Here is a 20,077-nt window from a genome sequence, read left to right as displayed (position 1 = left end):
TCCTCCATTCGCCTCAACCCTCATGCCCATCCCCCACCAACCTCTCCCTCTCCTCGCGTCCTCCCTCCCTCCCTCACTCCCCCCCTCAGGCCCACGTGATGGATGGCTGGGACTGCCCACCCATAAGCCTTTGTGTTTGGTCATGTGACCAGCCTGCATTGGCAGAGCTGTGCCCCCTGATGCAGAACCTGAATGGCAGGAGGGCAGGAGGGCTGCAGAAAGGCCCAAACCCAGGGTATTTACTCTCTCTGGGGGGTAGCGGGGGGGAATGGGGGGCATCACATTCCCTCCTCAGTGGCAGGGACTCCATTTTGCTTGTTAACCCCGCGCACGGCAGTCTCAGGAGAAGCATGCAGTTTTTTTCGAGAGAGAGACGGGGGACATGTTTTACAACCAGGTTAACCAATGGTTATACATCTAACCATTGCCCCAACCACACTAAATCCCACCGAATTTAATTGTATCCCCTGAAAGTCTTTCTCCCGCCTTCAGATGTGGCTGAGGCTGCACTGTGAAAGGGGATAGGCTGCAGGCGAAAATAAGCCCATTGGAGACAATTATGGTTTTGATCACGTAATGTAAACATGCAATCTGCTTTCATAGCCTCCATTTCAGCTGTTGATAGCGTAGCCTTGATACGACTAGTACTGACTGGTTAGTGTTGGATCAGATTCAGTGTGGTTGCAGGCCCGCGGACGAGCGCTAGTCTCAGGCACTGACCCGGGATCAGCTGATCCCCCAAAACGGGAAATGCAAAACAGACTGTAGGTCAGCGTCTAGGGGAACATTCAGCCCATTCTGGCTACTGCTGCACCCCAGGCCTGCAAGGGTTAACTGGGCTTGGAGTAAATGTACCGTGACCTTTGTGTGTGTGTGTGTGTGTGTGTGTGTGTGCGCGTGTGCGTGCGTGTGTGTGTGTGTGTGCGCGTGTGCGTGCGTGTGTGTGTGTGTGCGTGTGTGCGTGTGTGCGTGTGTGCCAATGTGTTTAGATGCATGGAACCAGGATTAGGGGGTAAGATGGCGCTGACCTATATTACACATGGAACATGGGTGGGTGCCAGAGGAGTTTTACACCCCAGACAGTTCTGCTAGTGGTCAAGGTAAAAGATTCTCAAGGCTGATCCCAAATCTGTGTCTAAGAACCATTCCTGGAACAATGGAAGATATAGCCTAGGAGGTTGGTGTGTAGGTAGGTTATGTTGTTGGTGTGTGTAGGTAGGTTATATAGCCTAGGGGGTTGGTGTGTAGGTAGGTTATATAGTCTAGGAGGTTGGTGTGTAGGTAGGTTATATAGGCTAGGTGGGTGGTGGGTAGTGATAGATTTAGGGGGTTTGACCATGGGACTGTGATTGGGGGGTTAGGGGGTTTGACCATGGGACTGTGTGGTCGTGGGGGTTTGACCATGGGACTGTGTGGTCATGGGGGTTAGGGGGTTTGACCATGGGACTGTGGTTGTTGTAGGGGTTTTTAGCTGCAGGACAGTAGGTATGACCAGCGTCAGGTCGACAGAGGAGCATAGTTTGGAGTGTAATTGCCCTAGAGCTGAGCTGCCCTCCAGTACTGCATCAGCGCTGCTCGGCCAGAGCTAGTGAGAGGAGAGGAGGGGGGAGGAGGGGGAGCCACACATCTAACAGGAAGCTTCGCCATTTTGTGGGGGGAAGGGAGTTACATAAAAGTTTGGAGAGCATTGAAATACTGAGGCATTGTGTGTGTGTTTGTGTGTGCATGCGTGTGTGTTTGTGTGTGCGTGTGTGTGTGTTGACACGCATAAGCACACACGCATAATATGTGCGTGGAGTGTCAATCCCAACTTGACCCAAAAGACTACTCTCATATCACAGGAGGTAAATGTCCTGGCACAGTTGTGAAATGCCCTGGCGAGCCTTCAGGTTGGAGCTGCGTTTGGAAACGGACAGAGTGTGCTGCCTCTCAGGAGGTGTGTTTGAACGAGGGGAAGTAAACGGAGGACGACAGAGGGGCATGGGGGAGGGGAGAGAGAGAGGGGGGAGGGAGGGAGGGAGGGAGGGAGTGAAGGGGGGTGGCAACTGGGACAGGAACTCTCTAAAAAGGCCTCACTGAAGAAGCAGGGAGAATGGCCATGGTTGATATACCCCCATAAAAACAGAGAGCCTTACGTTTGCCCGGTTAGGAGATGTGGGCTGAGCTTCTAAAGGGGTACACCATTTTTTTCCTATTGACAAACAAGCCATACTGAAAAATGTAATCGACTTTAGTTTTTTTTGCGGCTGATTGTATTGTACCATAATACCACAATTCAATACTTCACTCCCATTCATGACAGATTTTTATTTGAAAGCATTTGGCCTTTGCCTTCTCAGTTTCAAATTACTTGGTGGAATTTCATTGCATTGCGTAAAATGTGCTTGGGAGTGGACTCAGCATAAAAATATGTGTGTAGACTCCAGGAGCGCGTACAATGGCAGCCCTCACTGCGCTCTCTCTCTCTTACTCACTGCTCTCTCTCTCTCTTACTCACTGCTCTCTCTCTCTCTTACTGCTCTTTCACTGCTCTCTCTCTCTCTCTCTCTCTCTCTCTCACTCACTGCCATCTCTACCCCTCCCCCTTCTCTTTCCTTTTCCCTTCACCACCTGACCCTTTTACTTGTATAGAAGGCCACAATTTAATAATCATGCATGATTGATTGATGATGACGCCTTGAAATAAAAATAAATAAAAAGTCACATTCTAATCTAAATCTAATTTGCAGGATCCTCTGTGGCACTTTCCCCCTAAACCAACAACGAAGGACACACACACACACACACACACACACACACACACAGGAGCAAACCCATGGACATGTTCCACCACACTCTCCTCCCCATGGCTGGTCCATAACCAGGAGAAACCCACCCCAACTCAACCACAGAGGACCACAGCGACTCAACCAAGCCCACCCTCTGGTTCAACCATGGCCAGCAAGAGGAAGTCCACCACCCCCTGCATGATCCCACCAAAGACCATGCACCTCAGAGAGGAGCTGGAGCAGGACCCCTGCCTCTCCGACCCTCCCCCTCTCTCCCGCCAAGCCAGAGACCAGGGCTTCCACTCCAGGGGTGCGGGGGAGTACGGACAGAGCCCGAGGGAGTCCTCTCAGCCAGAAGGGGGCGATGCACTGAAAGACGGTGCTGGCACATACACGTGTAGGCCTTGTAACTTTGAAACACAGGACCTCAACCTGTTCCTAGATCACGTTTATAGCGGACACCCAGACTTCAGAGCCGACCCCAGCTTCCGTTGCGTCGACTGTGGCGTGTCGGCGGCTAAGTTCGAGGGTCTGGCCCTCCACAACGCCCGGGTCCACCCCAGCACGGTCAGCACCACCCTGCAGCTGAGGAAGAGGGACAGGAGGGTGACTGTGGAACAGAGCCTGGTGACAGGGACAGAGACAGGGAGAGAGTCTGAGATCTCCTTCACCAAAACGCCTATCATGAGGATGTTCAAGGGGAAGTCTGAGTCGAAGAGGATCGTTGTGTCCCACCCTGCCCCGGATAACCCCTCCCCGGACCCCCTCCCTCTCTCCGTTTCCACCTTGAAAGAATCGGATAGGAAAGAGACCCCCACGGTGACGGTCACCCACGTCCCCACAATCGTCCACAACGGAGCAGCCACTAAGGTCTCTCTCCCTTCGGCCATCCAGATCGTGAACGGATCAGGGGCCCTGCCTATGCTCAAGACAGCCATCACACAGGTATTTTACACACACTTTTCCTGCGTTGTTGACTAAAGGTTGAATAGAAACAAAAAACTAATTGAGATCAAATCCCACAGGTGGTGTCCGTGGTCCAAAACAGAAACTTCCACCATCAGTCTGCCCCCATCATGGTCTCCTCCGCCCTATGCTCCAACTCCTCCTCCTCTGCCTCTACCAAGAACCTCCCCAAGGTAATTGATGTTGTCTGTTTGTATATACTGCATTTTGGAGTGGGGTAGTGCTTTATTTGTATTTATTATTGGACAGAGACAGTAGATTAAGATAGGAAAGTAAGGAGGAGAGGGTATGTCAGCACGACATGGGCATTTGTGTGCACTGTAGGCCGTGTTGCTAGACCCCTTTACCACCCCAGGCCAACTACATTATTTTTAGAATGCTAAAATCTATTTAAAATAAAGAAATAAATGTTTTGGCACCACTCTTCCAAAGAGGGAGGATCAATGAAGTACTCTCTAATCTAATCTTCTGTCCTTATCACCCAATCACACCCCCCCCCCCCCCAGGTGATGATCCCTCTGAGCAGCATCCCCACCTACAGCGCGTCCATGGACTCCTCCTCCTTCCTCAAGACCTCCTTCAGTAAGTTCCCGTACCCCACCAAGGCGGAGCTGTGCTACCTGACGGTGGTGACCAAGTTCCCTGAAGAGCAGATCAAGATCTGGTTCACGGCCCAGCGCCTGAAGCAGGGCATCAGCTGGTCCCCGGAGGAGATCGAGGACGCCCGCAGGAAGATGTTCAACACCATCATCCAGACGGCGCCGCCCAGCTCCATGCACCAGCGCCAGACCCAGAGCCACCACAACGCGGGCCAGCACACCATCACGGTCCTGCCCGCCACGCTGGGTCCCACGGGGATCCCCCACATCCTCCAGGGCTCTCTGGTCAGCCAGGGAGGGGTGATTGTCACCCAGCCCATGATGGCCAACGGCATCCAGGTCGCCCCGATGACCCTGGCCGTCACACCCAAGCCCCAGGCTGCGGCCCGGCCTATGATGCATGCCCGGCCTGCTGCCGCCCTTGTGGCGGATAAGGGGATCAGCATGGTGGTAGGGACTGTCGGGAGCAGCAGCAGCGGAAGCAACATCATCAGTAGCAGCAGTAGTAACGGTCGAGGCAGCACTAGCAGTATTATCAGCAGTAGTAGTAGTCACAGCAACAGTAGTAGTATCAGCAGTCATGCCAGTGTGATCAACCTTAGTTTCAGCGGCGGTAATAGCAACTATAGTTATACAAACGGCAAAATCAACGGCAATGGTAAAATCATCAATGTTATTGCTAATCTCAATGGCAAGAGTAATGCCGCTAGCCATGCCGCTAGCCATGCCGCTAGCCATGCCGCTAGCCTTGCCGCTAGCCATGCCGCTAGCCATGCCGCTAGCCTTGCCGCTAGCCATGCCGCTAGTCAAGCCTCTAGCCATGTTGCTAGCCAATCCCCTCGCAATTCCACTAGCAATGCTAACAATGCTAAAAGCAGCAGCAGCGACAATAAGAACAGTGAGGGCAACAAGACCAGCAGCACCAGCAGCACAGCTAAGAGTAACAGTGAGGCCAAAGTCAGCAGTGACTTAAAAAGCAGCACCGACAATAAACCCAACATCAACAACAACAACAACAACAGTAAAAACAGCTGCAATAGTCAGAAGAGTAAAGATGCTAATAGCAGCAGTAGCAACAGAAACGGTGCCACCGCCACCATCAGCGCCCCCACAACCACAGCCACACCCACCACAGCCACGACCACCACCAGTAACACTGCCATCGCCACCAAAACGGAGGTGTCCTGTTCACCCGCCACCAAATCCGCGTCTTCCTCCCCCGCCACTGCTGTTAACGCCAGCGGCACCCCCAGCTCCAGAACGCTACCCAACACTTTTCTGGACCCCAGCTTCTACAAGAGCAAGAAGTCGGTGGAGCAGCTGAGCGCCCTGAAGGAGAGCTTCCTCACCAATCAGTTCCCCAACCAGGAGGAGGTGGACCGCCTGATCGCCATGACCGGCCTGACCGTGCGGGAGGTCCGCAAGTGGTTCAGCGACCGCCGCTACCACTTCCGCAACCTCAAAGGGTCGAAGGGCGGTCAGGGGAATGCGGCGACCACGGCCGGGGCAGGGGGCACAGCGGCGACCGCTTCCGGAACAACGACCGGTGGCAGTGGCACTCCCATGGACCTTTCGGACAGCACTAACCCCAACGAGGCCCCCAAAACCCCCCAGCAGGGGGTGGTCCCCCTCAGCCCCCCTCCCTCACAGACCCCCACGTCCCCCACCACACCGTCCCGCCGGCCGCCTAGACCCCCCTCCCCAGACTTCACGGCCATCCGCTACAAAGAGAGAGACCCTCAGCAGGTGAGTGGACGTGTGGCTGTGGATGGTTTGAACTGTTTGTTAGCACTGTAAACAGGGCATACATTAACAATTTGGTCGACCAGCCACGGTGTCTGGTGGATGAGAAAATTCACCAGCCACTGATTTGTTTTTACCAGATTCCCCGCACAGAAAAGTTTGCGCCTATCCCTGTCAAAATAAAGCTAAATATTTTGCCTCTGCATGTTTTCTACCTCACACTGACACATGTAAGTTGCTGTCTCGTGCTGTCATGTGTTGTTGAAATTGAGGAGAGATCGGGGTTGTTTGAAAGGCAGGAGATGCTCAGCAGTTATATTCAGCTGGAGGACGCAGAAGTGTTGTCAGAAATGTTTAATCAACAGTGAGCATAATTGCGGATCGCACCAGTTTAATTTTTAAATTGAAGTATAGTATTCACAAACCTTTGTTTGCTACCCGCCAAAGTGGCTGGTAAGATTTACAGATTTACCCGCCGATGCCAAAATCTACCTGCATTTGGCGGGTGTTAATGTTTTGGCTTGACAGTAAAACACCACTTGAGTTGATGGGTCTATATCTCTAATCCATATAGAATTATTTGTATGTGTGACTGTTCCATATACCAAATAATGTATTTATTTACTTACACACTTACTTAGACTTAATCTAACTATACCTGACCCAAATCTAACCTAGAATTCTCGACCCAATCAGGTGAAGGCGCTGGAGGCCAGCTTCAGCCAGGACCCTGACCCGCCCGGGGAGGAAGTGGATCGGTTGCGGGCCGAAACCAAGATGACCCGGCGGGAAATCCATGGCTGGTTTGCCGAGAGGAGGAAGAAGGTGGCGGCGGAGAAGAAGAAAGAGGAGGCAGAGCGAGTGGAGAGAGAGGAGATGATGGAAGACGAAGCGGCAGGAGGAGGAGTGGAGGAGGAGGGTAAAAATGGTGGCGATGGCGTGAAGAAAGGGGAGGATCCAGAAGAGGGGAAGGAGGAGAGGCAGAAGGAGGATGGTTCAGGCTCTGAGCTGAAGGTGAACCCCATTAAGATCAACCTGAAGATGCTGAAAGTGACTGAGTCCAATGGGAAGCCAGAGGCTGAGGCGGGACATCCAGGACAGGCAGATAGCCCCACGATGCCTCCCCCAACAACACCCTCCCCAGCCCTGTCCCTCACCCCCAAACCAGCCTCATCCCAGTCCCCCAAACTCTCACCGTCTTCCACCCCAATCCCCAAACCCTCCCCGTCCCCCAAACCCTCCCCGATTCGGGGCAAGAAGACTGCCGATCAGCTTCACCTCCTGAAGCAGGTGTTCGCCCGGACCCAGTGGCCCAGCAGCACCCAGTACGACGAGCTGATCTCTGGGACCGGCTTGCCCAGGCCCGAGGTGGTCCGCTGGTTCGGAGACTGCCGCTACGTGCAGAAGAACGGCCAGCTGAGGTGGCTGGAGGCCTACCAGAGCATGGTCCTGGACGAGGACCTTCAGAAGGGAGACACGCAGATCCTCCGAGCCCACCTAGAGGCCCACGGCAGTCTGGAGGAGGGACAGGTGAGCCTCCTGGATTTAATACACTAGATTCTCTAGTAGTGTTGTCACAATAGCAAAGAAACATTTTCAAAGCAGGGTATCATGATACTCGATCGGTAGAACACTAATACTGTGGTCCTTTTTTACTGTACACATCAGAACCGGTTGTTGTGACTGAGCTGTTAAGGATTGATTTGAGATGTGTTATAAATTAGTAATAGAGATCGCCGTCGCTTGTCCATATATTTCTTGTCCATACGCAGCGATGCAGATTTGTGTTACTGAACAGGGCATAGTCTGGGTGACATGAAAAGCAGAAATTAACGAGTACCCAGGCTAAACCAGGCAATTAATTTGAACTTGATTTTGATTTGAAACTGACAGTTTGGAGGTTCAGGGCTTTGATGTGTTGATTTGAAAGTCGGGATCTGGAAAACCCTTCAAATAGCACCGACAGTAGGTAGACATGACAGAGGTTGTCCTTCTCCAGGTGGTGGAGTTGGCGCAGGCCAGTGGGTTGACGGAGGAGCTGGTCCAACGATGGTTCTCCAACCAGGCGGCCCTGCTGGTGAAGGGGGAGGCCGAACCGGCTGACCCAGCAGGGGCAGAGGGAGTACCAGTAACAACTGATCCAGAACCAGTACCAGAAGCGGCACCGCCATCTGCAGTCATACCAGGATCGTCACTGCCAGATCCGGACCAGGGAGAGGTTAAGGAGGAGAGGATGGAACAGTCAGTGTGTGGTGTCTCGAAAGAGGTGGATGAGGAGAAGAAGAGTGAGGATGTGAAGGCTGTGAATACAGGCAACGGTATTTGTTTTATTTTATTTTTTATAATTACTGAATGGTCTGCTGTGTTAGGAAAATCTGTCAATTTCTGCTTTTTCAAAAATGGCCTAGATTGGAAGCCATAGGTGTCCAAATGCCAGCTAGTTGCACACAATTCTTTCTCTGTGATGGGAAATTGCTGGATAATTGTCTATGAATTTGCAGAGAATTGCTGTGTGTGTGTGTGTGTGTGTGTGTGTGTGTGTGTGTGTGTGTGCGTGTGCGTGTCTCTCTGTCTCTCTCTGTCTCTCTCTGTCTCTCTTTTCTAACAACGGGTGTGTTCACGCTAATACAAAAGGGTTATGGTGACAGACATATTTTTTTATATTAAACTCCTGAAGGGAGTGATCGTCTACATAATGAGAAGACATATTGTATGGGTCACGGGCATGACACATTACATAGCTAACATGCTGTTAGCGTTGACATGTAAAGTACATTAGCATTTGGTGCTACAGTACTGTCATTGTGCTGTTCACTTATGGTATTATTATTTTTTATTCCATTTCCAGGAACAGACTGACGGGAGCTTTGTCCCTGAGGGAAGGCAGGGGGCAGGTGGTCTTCGCAGGGGGAGTGTGTGAGTGAATGACAGCAGATGTGATTGTAACGGGATCACTGGAAACGGACCCTGAAACCTCCCACCCTTCTCTCTCTGACACACACACACACACCACCCCATCTCACACACACCCTCTAATGCTGGAGATGGACTCTGACACCCCCAGCCCTTCCTCCGCTTTGTATCTCTCTCTCTTACACACACACACACACCTGAGCTCCCCTGTATCTTCCCCCATCCGCCATTTTCTAAGTCAAATGACAAGTTCCAGTGGAAACTCAAGCGCAGGATTTGTGGAAGGAAGGAAGGGAGGAGGGAGAGAGGGATCTCTCCCCCCTCCTCTCTGCTGTTGTGCCTGTTCGCCAGCCTGCTGCAGATGGAGGGAGAAGAGGAAGGAGGTTACGGTTCAGACTCGAGCAGATGTGGAGAGAAAGAGAGCGAGGGCAAGGTTGTTTTTTTTGTTTTTTTAACCTGACTGGACAGATATGGACCAAGCCAATCCCCCGAGTGAGGATCAGTGGTGTGTGAAGGGAGAGAGAAAGAGAGACTGTTCCTAAGGGAGGCGAAATAAGAACCGCACCACTCTTTGCAAGTACCTCTTTCTCTTTGTACAGAGACGTGAGGACGTCATGAGTTCAACCTAGGAGATGTTTGTTTATTTGTCTGTGATTAAGCATAAAGTGCTTCTGTACGTCTTCGACGTGAATCTGTTTTCATGGATCGTTCTTTCTTAAAAATGTAATAAATCTTTTGACTGTAAAAGACATATGAAAACTGTTTTACCAGAGTTCCAACATACCTAGGCCTGTTGTATAATTTTTACAGATATTATTTGCAGAATAAACAAAATGTAACAAACCGGGCTCCATCTTGTTCTTATGCCCTGCACCTCACGCCCCACATGTAGAGGACAGGCAAGAACAAGTATTCACTCATAAGGCTGTGTTTCACTGACACAAAGGAACTGAGAGTTCCATTTGTCAATAGACAAACTGGTTTTGTGTTCACTAAACAACCACATCCTGAGCAGGTACAACTATTGAGTTGAGACTGGTGGTGAATACACCACATCCTGGAGAGAGAAGCCGTTCACACACACAAGAAACAGAGGCAGATAATAGTTGAATAAGTACTTTATTTAATTCTCAGGCTTGAATATGTTTCATATGAAAGGCAAAATCAAAATGAATACTTTTTTTTTCTCCATAGCTTAGGCACATTACAGAAAGGCTGTTTTGTAAATGAGACTGTCAGTAACAAAAGTGTGTCGTGATAAAAATGAAAAAAAATAAAATGTAGCGATAGTTGTGTACGACGTACACACACACAAAGACGGAGGCACATGAAGTAAGCAGACGGGTCAGCAGCAGGAGTTAAGAAGCACAGGAGGGGGAACTCTCCGGAACACACACCTTACGTTAACCATGAGGGGGGGGGGGAAACAAGAGAAAGAGAGTGTGTGCGTCCAAATTAGTCGACTGAATTAAAAAAGAAGAAAAAAAGAGATGAAACTACGAAAAGGCGCCAAAAATATTTAGCAAGACATCAGAATTCAGCCCTGAAGCGCTCAGTTCCGACCCTCATTTCTAACTTTAACTAGACTAGTTAAATCCATATGGCTTTTTAGGAGAGTTCCCATGACAAAACATTCTAAATACTGATTTTTTATTATTTTTTTTAAATATATGGTCAATAACAATTTGCAGGAAGCAAATTCAGTTTAAGCAAGATACCGCAACAGAGAATGCATTTTTATGACACAGTACACATACATATTTATAACACTGCTATAGGTCTGCTCGGTAAACACCTCTTCCTCCATTCATCCCTCTCTTCCATCATCCCTCTCCTCCGGTCCCTGAACTGAGCCAAGGGAAACCATGTGACCAGACAGGGTGTCCGTCTCTGGGGTCCCAGTTCCTCTAGCAACCAGTAAAAACAGTGCTTCCAGTATGAGTCACCATGAAACGACAACATCTCAGCCTGTTCTCCATGTCGGCCCAGACCTTTCATCTCCTGCCTGCTCCTCCAACCATCACACCTGATCTGGGAACATCATCCTCAGGCAAAGACTTGGCCGCAGCTTCCCCTCCCCTAAATCTAACCCTAACATAAAACAAGAGATAACCGGGTTTCTGACACACACACACACACACACACACACACACACACACACTGACACACACGGAATGTGACAGAGGAGCAGCTACGTTTAGTTTAAAGATTAAAGATCTAACGCGGATATGTAGGCCGACATCAACTCTCAAACACCCTGGCATTCGCCTGGCTGAAGTCATACGGGGACTGAAATGTGATAGTATGACCCCTGCAGGCCGAGTCGTAGTACTACACAACTGTGATTTCACCCCCTCTGGTCACTGCATGGTCATGTACCTATATGAGACAATCATCAGCGCTACAGCGATCGTATTGCATAATATGAGAAAACGTCTGTACTAAAAAGATACTGGGGATGAATGTGGAAGTAAAAACGAGTTTCCAGAATGCTACAATATAACACAATGCTAAAACAGACTTTAGTTGCTGACTACAAGCAAGACTTTGAAGTAACCATTGACCCATGCGGTCCATTGTGTTGTCTTGCTGTTACAAGACATTGTATTTGGCTCTATCAGTCAGCAATACTGTACTTTGGTCCACTGACCTCCTCCTCCTCCTCCTCCTCCTCCTCCTCCAGATACAGAGCATGAAGCTACAATTACAACAGGCATCCCTTTCTGAGACTGCTCCTGGAAATGTCTTATAAACCTTCCAACAGTCAGGAATAACAACATAATAGGGTCAACATGATGGTGGCCATTTTCATCATCATCATCATCATCATCATCATCATATGGCTTTGGCTATGACTGGGCTAAATCGTGACAACAACAAAGGGGGAAAAGAGGCGTGGTCCCGCTTCAGAATTTGACACAAAAGGTGAACCCAAAAACCAACAGTCCTCACTGCTTCCACATCACGTGACATTTCCAAATGCGACAGACATTTCTGGGGGTAGATTCTGTTCTGACTTGTGTCCATCATCTAACCACAATAACTCCTCCACGCTCGGCAGGAACGGTTACTGCTGCTGAGTGAAAGCCTGGCTTGTAAACGTTAGGAGAGAACATGGGAGCTAGCTGCCCGTCCTTCCTGTTCTCACAATCAAATACAACTTAACGCAGAAATGATGTGACATGGCCATCGTTCCTTCACCCCGGGGGACCATCACTTACAGGTACACACGAATGGGACAAACCATGTCACCGTGGTCCTTTAGATGCAGTACGGCGTTATGGCCCCTACACAACGGTGTGTAGAAGGGATGATTGTGTGTGTGTGTGTGTGTGTGTGTGTGTGTGTGTGGGTGTGTAAGAGTTAAGAGTTTGGCACCTGCTTTTAAAAGCAAAGCAAACGGAATGACACAGTTTTTTGGAACGCAAGTTGGCAAAGAAAAGCCTGTGTGTGTGTGTGTGTGTGTGTGTGTGTGTGTGTGTCTGTGAGATGACTAAAACACACCAGTATGTGTGTGTGTTTGTGGAGTAGCTCAAGCCTCTTGCCTGACAGAGTGGAGGAGAGACATTAAAATAGCAGTAGAGAGCCCTCGTGTTTTACACATACAAATTAAAAAAAGAATCACATTATGAATGTTTAAAAGTTTAAATAATAATAATTAAAAAACATGGAGACAGGCGCTCTTTGAGAGCAGGTTGGCTGCTGCTGTTACCTGGCTAACAGCACAGCAGGAATAAATATATATACTCATATACGACCAGAGAGAAAAGAAGAGAAACATAATAATAATCGAACTTGGACACAGTTTCAAACTGATACCTTTACAGCTCCCTCTCCCCCTCCTCCTCCTCCTCCTCCCTCCCTTCCTCCTCTCATCCTCCACAAACCAACTGTTGCCGTCCTCAACACAACAGAAGCCCCTCTTCTCTCCTCGCCGAGGGCTCCAACTTTCTCTGCCTTGTTTTTTTGTTCGTGTGTTGTTTTTGTCTTTCCCTCCTTCCTGTCCGCGACCGCCGGCTTCCCCTTCGCCCCCTCCATCTCCCACTCACTCCATTTCTTCAGGGGGCAAGGGGGGGGGCGCACAGAGGAGAGAAAGAGAGAGTGGAGGGAGGGAGAGCTGCCTGAAATGTAGGCCAAAGCGGTGGTGGGCGTTTCCATGGAAACAGTGTTCACAGCAGTCAGTGACATCATCGGTACTTGGGGGGCGGGAGGGGGGAGGGAGGGGGCTGGGGAGGAGGAGGGCTTCGGAATGCTCCCCTGATTGGTCCGAGCCTATACACGGTTCTCTCCGCCCACTCTGGTCCTGCCCATCAACCTGAGGGAGGGAGAAAGATCTAGAATATGTTTCTTTGTCTTATTAAAAAGACCTCCCACTTGTCTTATTAAAATGATGCACCCATTCACCCACCCATTCACTCACCCACCCACCCACCCACCCCCAACAACCCCCACCCACCTTCTGTTCTGTGGGTCCACGTGGTCCAGCAGTGCCTCCTGTGACACCCTGAAGTCGTCCAGGGGGGTCTGGTAGCGAGCCTCGAAGGAGCCCTCTCTCCCTCTGTAGGCCTGGGCCTGGGCCGGGGACTGGGGCAGCGGGGAAGACACGGAGGAGGAGGCCGAGGACGTGGAGCCACTCTCCCTCACCCGCCCTGCCTGGGCCTGCGTCACCACCGCCGGAGACGCACTCCCCACCCCCAGGAACGGACTCAACACCTCCCCATTCTCATCCTGGGACAGGGACGGAGAGAGGGAGGGAGGGGACGATAGAGACACAAGGGGAACAGGGAAAGAGATGAAGAGTGATAGATAGGTGAGCAGAGAGAGAGAGAGAGAGAGAAACAGAGAGAGAGAGAGAAACAGAGAGAGAGAAACAGAGAGAGAGAGAGAGAGGTGAGTCCATACACAACACATTCAGTGTTGTAAGTCAAAGAGGGGTAAACTCTTTGCTGAATTCATAACTCAAATAACATAATTCACACTAGTGAATCAACCCCCAACCCCCCCCCCCATCGCTGTGGGGTTCAAGTCCCCCAGAGGGAACAGAACAGACACCCACCCTGCCTCTGGTGATGTCCATCTGCACCAGCAGAGAGGCCAGCTCCAGGTCCTCGTTGAAGCTGTTCTTCAGTGGGACCGACCGGTAACCTGATGAAAGAGAGAGAGAGACAGAGAGACAGAGAGAGACAGAGAGATCTTTATTTATCTTCAGACTTGCTTTGGCATTGTAAACGTATGTTTCCCATGCCAATAAAGCCCTTTAAATTTAAATTGAATTGAGAGAGAGAGAGAGATAAGGAGTTAGAGGAACTGTCAATCATATTCCGATACAGGAATTTGGATCACTAAAATGGCAAAAAAAGTACTTTTAATCTAATCACACACGTGGAATGAGCTTCCCACCACTGTCAGGGCGGCAGAGTCACAACCTATCTTCCTCTGTAGACCAAATACCCGTCTCTTTAGGTTACACCTGGTTACACCCTCTATCCATCCACCTCTCCTCCTCAGACCTCTCTACCCCTTAACACCCTACACCCTCTATCCATCCACCTCTCCTCTCCTCCTCAGAGCTCTCTACCCCTTAACACCCTACACCCTCTATCTATCCATCCCTCTCCTTCTCCTCTCTCCATTCCCTACACCCTCGACCTTCTCCTCAGACCTCCCTAACAACCTACATCCTCTATTCATCCCTCTCTCCTCTCCTCCTCCTCCTCAGCCCCCCCCCCAACCCCTAACAATCTACATCCTCTATCTATCCCCCTCTCCTCTCCTCCTCAGACCTCTCTACCCCCTAACACCCTACATTACCACACCTAACAACCTTCACCCTCTATCCATCCTCCTCAGCACCTCTCTACCCCCTAAATTATGGTTATAGCTTTTAAAAAATAATAACATATAAATATATAAATAAGTTTCTTCCTTTCTCTAGCACTGTGACTTATGATGACTGTTGTATAGTTGAAACATACAATAAATACATTTGTCTAAACTAAGTCGCTTTGGGGCGAAAAAAGCGTCTGCTAAGTGACTTAAATGAAATGAAATTGAAACTCTGTATTGAAACCAGTCCAGGCAGAGTCATTCATCTGTGATGGCTTTCATGTCAGCGGTAATACCAAGTCTGGGTCAAACTACCACCCAACAGTCAGATCCACCCTCGTCACAGCATACCAAGTCTCTGATGGGTCAAACCTGTCTCGCGGCCAGTCAGATTGGCCTGTTTAAGGTAGGTGGTGCGTACCGGTCTTGAGGCCGTTGATGGGGAAAGTGGCCTGGGCCAGGAAGTTCTGGTCGCTGAACATGTCTATCTCGTAAACCACGAAGCGCAGGAAGGCAAACGCAGAGTTGCACACGGTGAAGCGGAACGGCTTCCGAGGCCAGGTGGGGTTCAGACCATTATCAGCTGGGGGGACAGGGGGAGGACAGGTAGATGAACAGAGAGAGAGAGAGAGGACAATATTAGTAATAGTAATCCAATTACAATAAATGCAATGACATGCAGTCAATTCATAACATGCTACCTTTCTCATTTTGTGTGTGTGTGTGTGTGTGTGTGCGCGGGGGGGGGGGGGGTGTGATCATGCTTATGGGATGTTTTCTGACACACAATCTTTTCTCACACTACAACGTCCTGTTGTTCTTTGACAGTACAGGAAATGACAGTGTTGGTGTGCCTAGCGTGCTCCAAACCACACAGCCCCTGATCTGACCTGAGCATAGAGCTCTTCACTCGTAGTGTGTGTGTGTGTGTGTGTGTGTGTGTGTGTGTGTGTGTGGGGGGGGGGGGTATGTGTCTCTCTCACCTTCAGAGTCTGTCTTCTGCTTGGCGCTGTCATACTCCCCTCCGTACACCTCGATCTCGATCAGCGGACACACAATGCCACGGCCGTGCTTGGGCAGGTGGCGCGCCCCTAACACCTGGGGAGGGGGGGGTCACACAGTTTTGGTGAGATGAAGACGCAGATCCAAACAAAGATTCACAATAGTTTTGTCTGTCTGTCTGTCACACACACACACACACACACACACACACACAGTCTCTCTACCTCTATCTGTAGGGTGAGGGGTTCCAGGCCTCTCAGAGTGTGACGGTCGAAGGGGTCAAAGGCGTCGTCCCTCATGATGGGCGGCTGCAGGACGTAGCCACTCCTCCCGTTCAGCATGAAGAGAGCCTGGTTCATCTGCATGGGCTTATCTGAGGGGGGGGGGGACGACATCTTAGTTCAATCAACTTGGATGTTCAAATGTCCTTTTCAACAACGCATCAAAAGAGACGTGGCTTTGGTCCCAGCCCAGCACTGACACAGCATCATCATCATCATCATCAACACCTCCGCGATGTGAAGGAGTGGATGGCCCAGAGCTTCCTACAGCTGAATGAGAGCAAGGGGGAAATCCTCCTCATCGGCAACACCACTGCCATCACTCAGCTCAGCACCAACATGGGAAGCCTGTCCACCCTTGTCAGACCACATGTCAAGAACCTCGGTGTCATCTTTGACTCCGAGCTTAACCTTGACCGACAAGTGAGCTCCGTCGTGAAGGCATGTTTCTACCAACTACGCATCATAGCCAAGATCAAGTCCTTCCTCACCCCCAGCGACCTGAGGAGGGTCGTCCTCATGCTAATCTCATCTAGGCTCGACTACTGCAACTCACTCTATGCTGGACTTCCTGATAAGACCATCTACCGCCTGCAGCTAGTCCAAAATGCCGCTGCCAGGCTGGTGTCAGGCACCAAAATGAGGGACCACATCTCCCCTGTCCTCATCTCCCTTCACTGGCTCCCAGTGAAGAAGAGAGTGAAGTTCAAAATCTGCACCTTTGTTTTTAAAGCTCTCAACAGTCTCGCCCCACCCTACATCAAGGACCTCCTGGACCAGTCTACCTCCTCAAGGCCCAGACCCAGGCTCAGGTCCGACGCCCAACTCAGCCTGAGGGTCCCACGTACCAACCTCAAGAGGATGGGTGTCCGTGCCTTTGCGGTGATAGCACCGACCCTGTGGAACGCGCTCCCTTCTGCCATCAAGTTTGCCCCCACTCTGGACTCCTTTAGAGCCAAGTTAAAAACCCACCTCTTCCTAAATGATATTCCCTAAGTCTACTCCCTATTTGTTGTGAATTGTATGCCTGAGATTTACGTTTAAGTCGTCTGTGTCTGATTGCTTTCTGTGTTCCTTGTCTTTGTCTTTATCTGTTCCTTTACCCGGACTGCGCCCCGGGCCGATGTAAAAGTTGGATGGGGGGCGCATTATAAATAAAATTAACATTAACATAACATTAACACCTGAAGCTAGGTGCTGGGCTAGGGGGAAAAAGTCTGCTCATGCTTTAAGCTCTCCAGTACCAGGAGATGAAGGACAGCGACCTAGATGACAGCGTCAAGGAAATTCAGGGAAATATTCCGGATGAACGGTTCTCTCTGTCCGTCTTTACCTGCGGTCTGGAAGTTGAGGGCCACCAGCTGGGAGCCGCAGAGCCACATGGGGAGGGGGTCGTAGTTGGAGGAGTCCAGCCGCTGGCCGCGGGGGTAGATCCGGGACAGCTGCAGGCGGTTGTACTGGAGGAACTTCTTCCCTTTGATCCGGTTCACGTACTTCTCCGCCTTGGTCTCCGGGAAGGAGGACATGTCCCGGAAACACGCCCTCTCTGTCCCGATCTCTGGAGGAGGAGGAGGAGGAGGAGGAGGAAGAGACATGGGGGATTATGTCTGGTGTGTGTGTGTGTGTGTGTATAGGAGGAAAGGAGAAGGCATCCAGCATGGCCCCATTTGTCACAGTGTCTGATTTCTCAGATGAGATTAAGTGATATGCGTTATCATACTGTCATCTGTGTGTGTGTGTGTGTGTGTGTGTGTGTCTGTGTGTGTCTGTGTGTGTGCGTGCGTGCGTCATGTCCTTACTGTCCTCGTCGAAAGGCACCGGCCTACAGTAGATGACCAGGTCAGAGAGCTCCAGAGCGATCTTCTTCCGCCTCTCCATCATCTTGCCCTCCTCCAGCTGCTCCACGGCGGAGAGAAACACATTTACGTTACCCAGGCGACAACAAGAAGGTATGGTCTGCCGTAGTCATAACTTGCTCATCGAACACAAACACTTTTTCAGGGTTTATGAGGAGTCTAGAAACCATTTGCTGAATCACAAACACACCAAAATTAACATTATGATGCACTGTGACTGCCAATGCCAACGCCACTTGTTCTCATCGAAGGTTTTTACTTACGACGACTGTCATATCATTGATTCACTTATTGAAACAAATGTATTTATTGTAAGCATCTGCTAAACGCGAAGTGAAATAAATTCCGCCCTCCATCCCTCCATCCCCGATCGGTACCTTGGCCTCTGACGTCATGGTGACCTCACGGATCTTGACCACCCATTCTTTCAGCTCCTCCTGGGTGTTAGCCGCGATGTCCAGCACGTGACCCGCCCTGGGAGACCCAGCCGGGAGCAGAGAGAACACATGCAGCCTGCTGCCTTTACCGTCAGGCCTCACCACTAGGGGGAGACAGAGACACAGACACAGAGAGTCAGTCAGTGGAGGAGAGGAAGAGGAAGAAGAAGAAGAAGAAGGAGCAGAGAGAACACATGCAGCCCGCTGCCTTTACCACTAGAGGGAGACACCGAGACAAAGACCAGAGTCAGTGGAGGAGAGGTAGAATGGGAGAGTTAGAGTCGAATAGAGGAGAAGCAAGCTGGAAAAAGGAGGAGGAGGTAATGGCTCTACATTACAGTGTTGGTACAGTTCAGGTGGGACAGGCCTCATAAAACCTTGACACTGTTTCAGGGGTGAAAACTGGTGATGGCCCAAAAAGGTGACACTTGTTGTTGTTTTTGCGGCTAACCTTAGAGGGGGCATAGCGCTACCACTAATGGTGTTAAATAGATACTGCTAGCACTAACGGTGGTCTAACAATTATGCATGTGTAAGTAGCGGCAGCCCTGACCTTAACACCTGCACCTACTTCGAAAACAGTTTACTATGACTGTGTTCTCTATGCTGTCTGGAATTGTACCTAGCTCCCTGAAGCTAAAAGTTATTTCAACAGCAGCAGAAAATTGTTGATGTGTTGAATAGCCTACTTATTTCCCACACTGTGTGTGTATGTGTATTATAGATGTGGCATTTTAAGTAGCTGATCTGATCTATCTCTACTTATTGAAGAGTGTTGCAATATTTGGAGTGATTGCAATGACTATTTACTGAGTAAAGTATTTGTTATCATTTCATCAAACCACATGTAGCTCCGAATCCTAAATGCGTGGTGTGTAGTATTGTCCACCAGACAGGGAGATTAGTTAGCTCGCGCATCATGTGACTTGGATGAGACTTAGACTGCCCCCCCTCCCCACCCAATTTTTTTGTTTGTTGCAGATCTACACAATTCACATGGATGACATATTTTGAGATAAAAACGGCTAATTTAGCGGAAAGATGACAAGTTTGCACCCCTGTGTTTGGTGGGGGTGAATGTTTGTGGGTGAAATCATTCTCAGCTCAGAGTGCTTGGCTACACGTGCCAGTGGTAATGGACGTTTATTGACTCTCTAGAGGACGTCAATACAGATTATACAGACAACAAAGAGAGGGATGGGGACAGAGATAAATGCAAAAAGAAAGGGAGAGAGTGAAAGAGGGAGGGAGGGAGGGAGAGAGAGAGAGAGAGGGAGAGAGAGAGAGAGATACACAAATTATAAAAGAGATAAGGTACGGAGAGCGAGAAAACGAGTGTGTGTGTGTGTGTGTGTGTGTGAGAGAGGGGTGTTAGAGAAAGTGTGTGTGAGTGAGTTGTGTGCGAGTGTGTGTGTGTGTGTGTGTATGTGAGTCTCTCTCTGGCGGTTGCCCTGAGGCAAGGTGACCGAGCGCTCAGCGGTCCCGCAGGACGGGGGAAGGGGAAGGGGAGGAGCCACTCACCGATCTGACAGGAAGACACGTCCACACTTCCTCTCAGCAGATCTCCCAGAGGGCTGTTCTCTGTCAGCTGCCGTGGACGAGGAGGAAGGAGGAGAGAGAGAAAGAAGGAAGAGAGGGAAGAGAAATAGTTAGGTGGCGGGCATTCCAATTCAAAGCTATGTTCCA

General features: G+C 50.2%; 2 protein-coding genes across 2 annotated transcripts in view; one reads left to right on the top strand and one right to left on the bottom strand.

The window, feature by feature from the left end:
* Positions 1-2,917: 2,917 nt before the first annotated feature.
* zhx3b (zinc fingers and homeoboxes 3b) lies at positions 2,918-9,814 on the top strand. The gene is made up of 6 exons (XM_080533776.1): positions 2,918-3,713; positions 3,794-3,907; positions 4,241-6,079; positions 6,773-7,606; positions 8,076-8,394; positions 8,925-9,814. Exons 1-6 carry the CDS (start codon positions 2,934-2,936, stop codon positions 8,933-8,935), a joined length of 3,897 nt encoding a protein of 1,298 aa, XP_080389902.1. The 5' UTR covers positions 2,918-2,933; the 3' UTR covers positions 8,936-9,814.
* A 3,239-nt stretch (positions 9,815-13,053) lies between these two features.
* plcg1 (phospholipase C, gamma 1) overlaps positions 13,054-20,077 on the bottom strand; it is a 29,457-nt gene continuing 22,433 nt past the window's right edge. Inside the window, exons 23-32 of the mRNA XM_080535104.1 lie at positions 19,913-19,979; positions 18,332-18,495; positions 17,898-17,994; positions 17,432-17,656; positions 16,042-16,190; positions 15,799-15,913; positions 15,237-15,398; positions 14,046-14,134; positions 13,446-13,717; positions 13,054-13,304 (exon numbers count right to left, since the gene is read on the bottom strand). Of these exons, the coding sequence (XP_080391230.1) occupies positions 13,262-13,304; positions 13,446-13,717; positions 14,046-14,134; positions 15,237-15,398; positions 15,799-15,913; positions 16,042-16,190; positions 17,432-17,656; positions 17,898-17,994; positions 18,332-18,495; positions 19,913-19,979 (1,383 nt within the window). The 3' untranslated portion in view covers positions 13,054-13,261. The remainder of the gene's footprint in view (positions 13,305-13,445; positions 13,718-14,045; positions 14,135-15,236; positions 15,399-15,798; positions 15,914-16,041; positions 16,191-17,431; positions 17,657-17,897; positions 17,995-18,331; positions 18,496-19,912; positions 19,980-20,077) is intronic.

The sequence above is a fragment of the Nansenia antarctica genome (genome assembly GCF_963989245.1).
Source record: "Nansenia antarctica genome assembly, chromosome: 6".
NCBI lineage: Eukaryota > Metazoa > Chordata > Actinopteri > Argentiniformes > Microstomatidae > Nansenia > Nansenia antarctica.
The sequence above is the reverse complement of the archived record's forward strand: the minus strand, read 5'-3'. Positions and strand labels throughout refer to the sequence as shown.

Bases quoted from the DNA above. Each gene is read 5' to 3' on its own strand.
- zhx3b (XM_080533776.1), top strand. From the start codon at position 2,934: ATGGCCAGCAAGAGGAAGTCCACCACCCCCTGCATGATCCCACCAAAG. The intron at 3,714-3,793 runs GTATTTTACACA...CAAATCCCACAG, and splicing joins TCAAGACAGCCATCACACAG to GTGGTGTCCGTGGTCCAAAA. The intron at 6,080-6,772 runs GTGAGTGGACGT...CGACCCAATCAG, and splicing joins AAGAGAGAGACCCTCAGCAG to GTGAAGGCGCTGGAGGCCAG.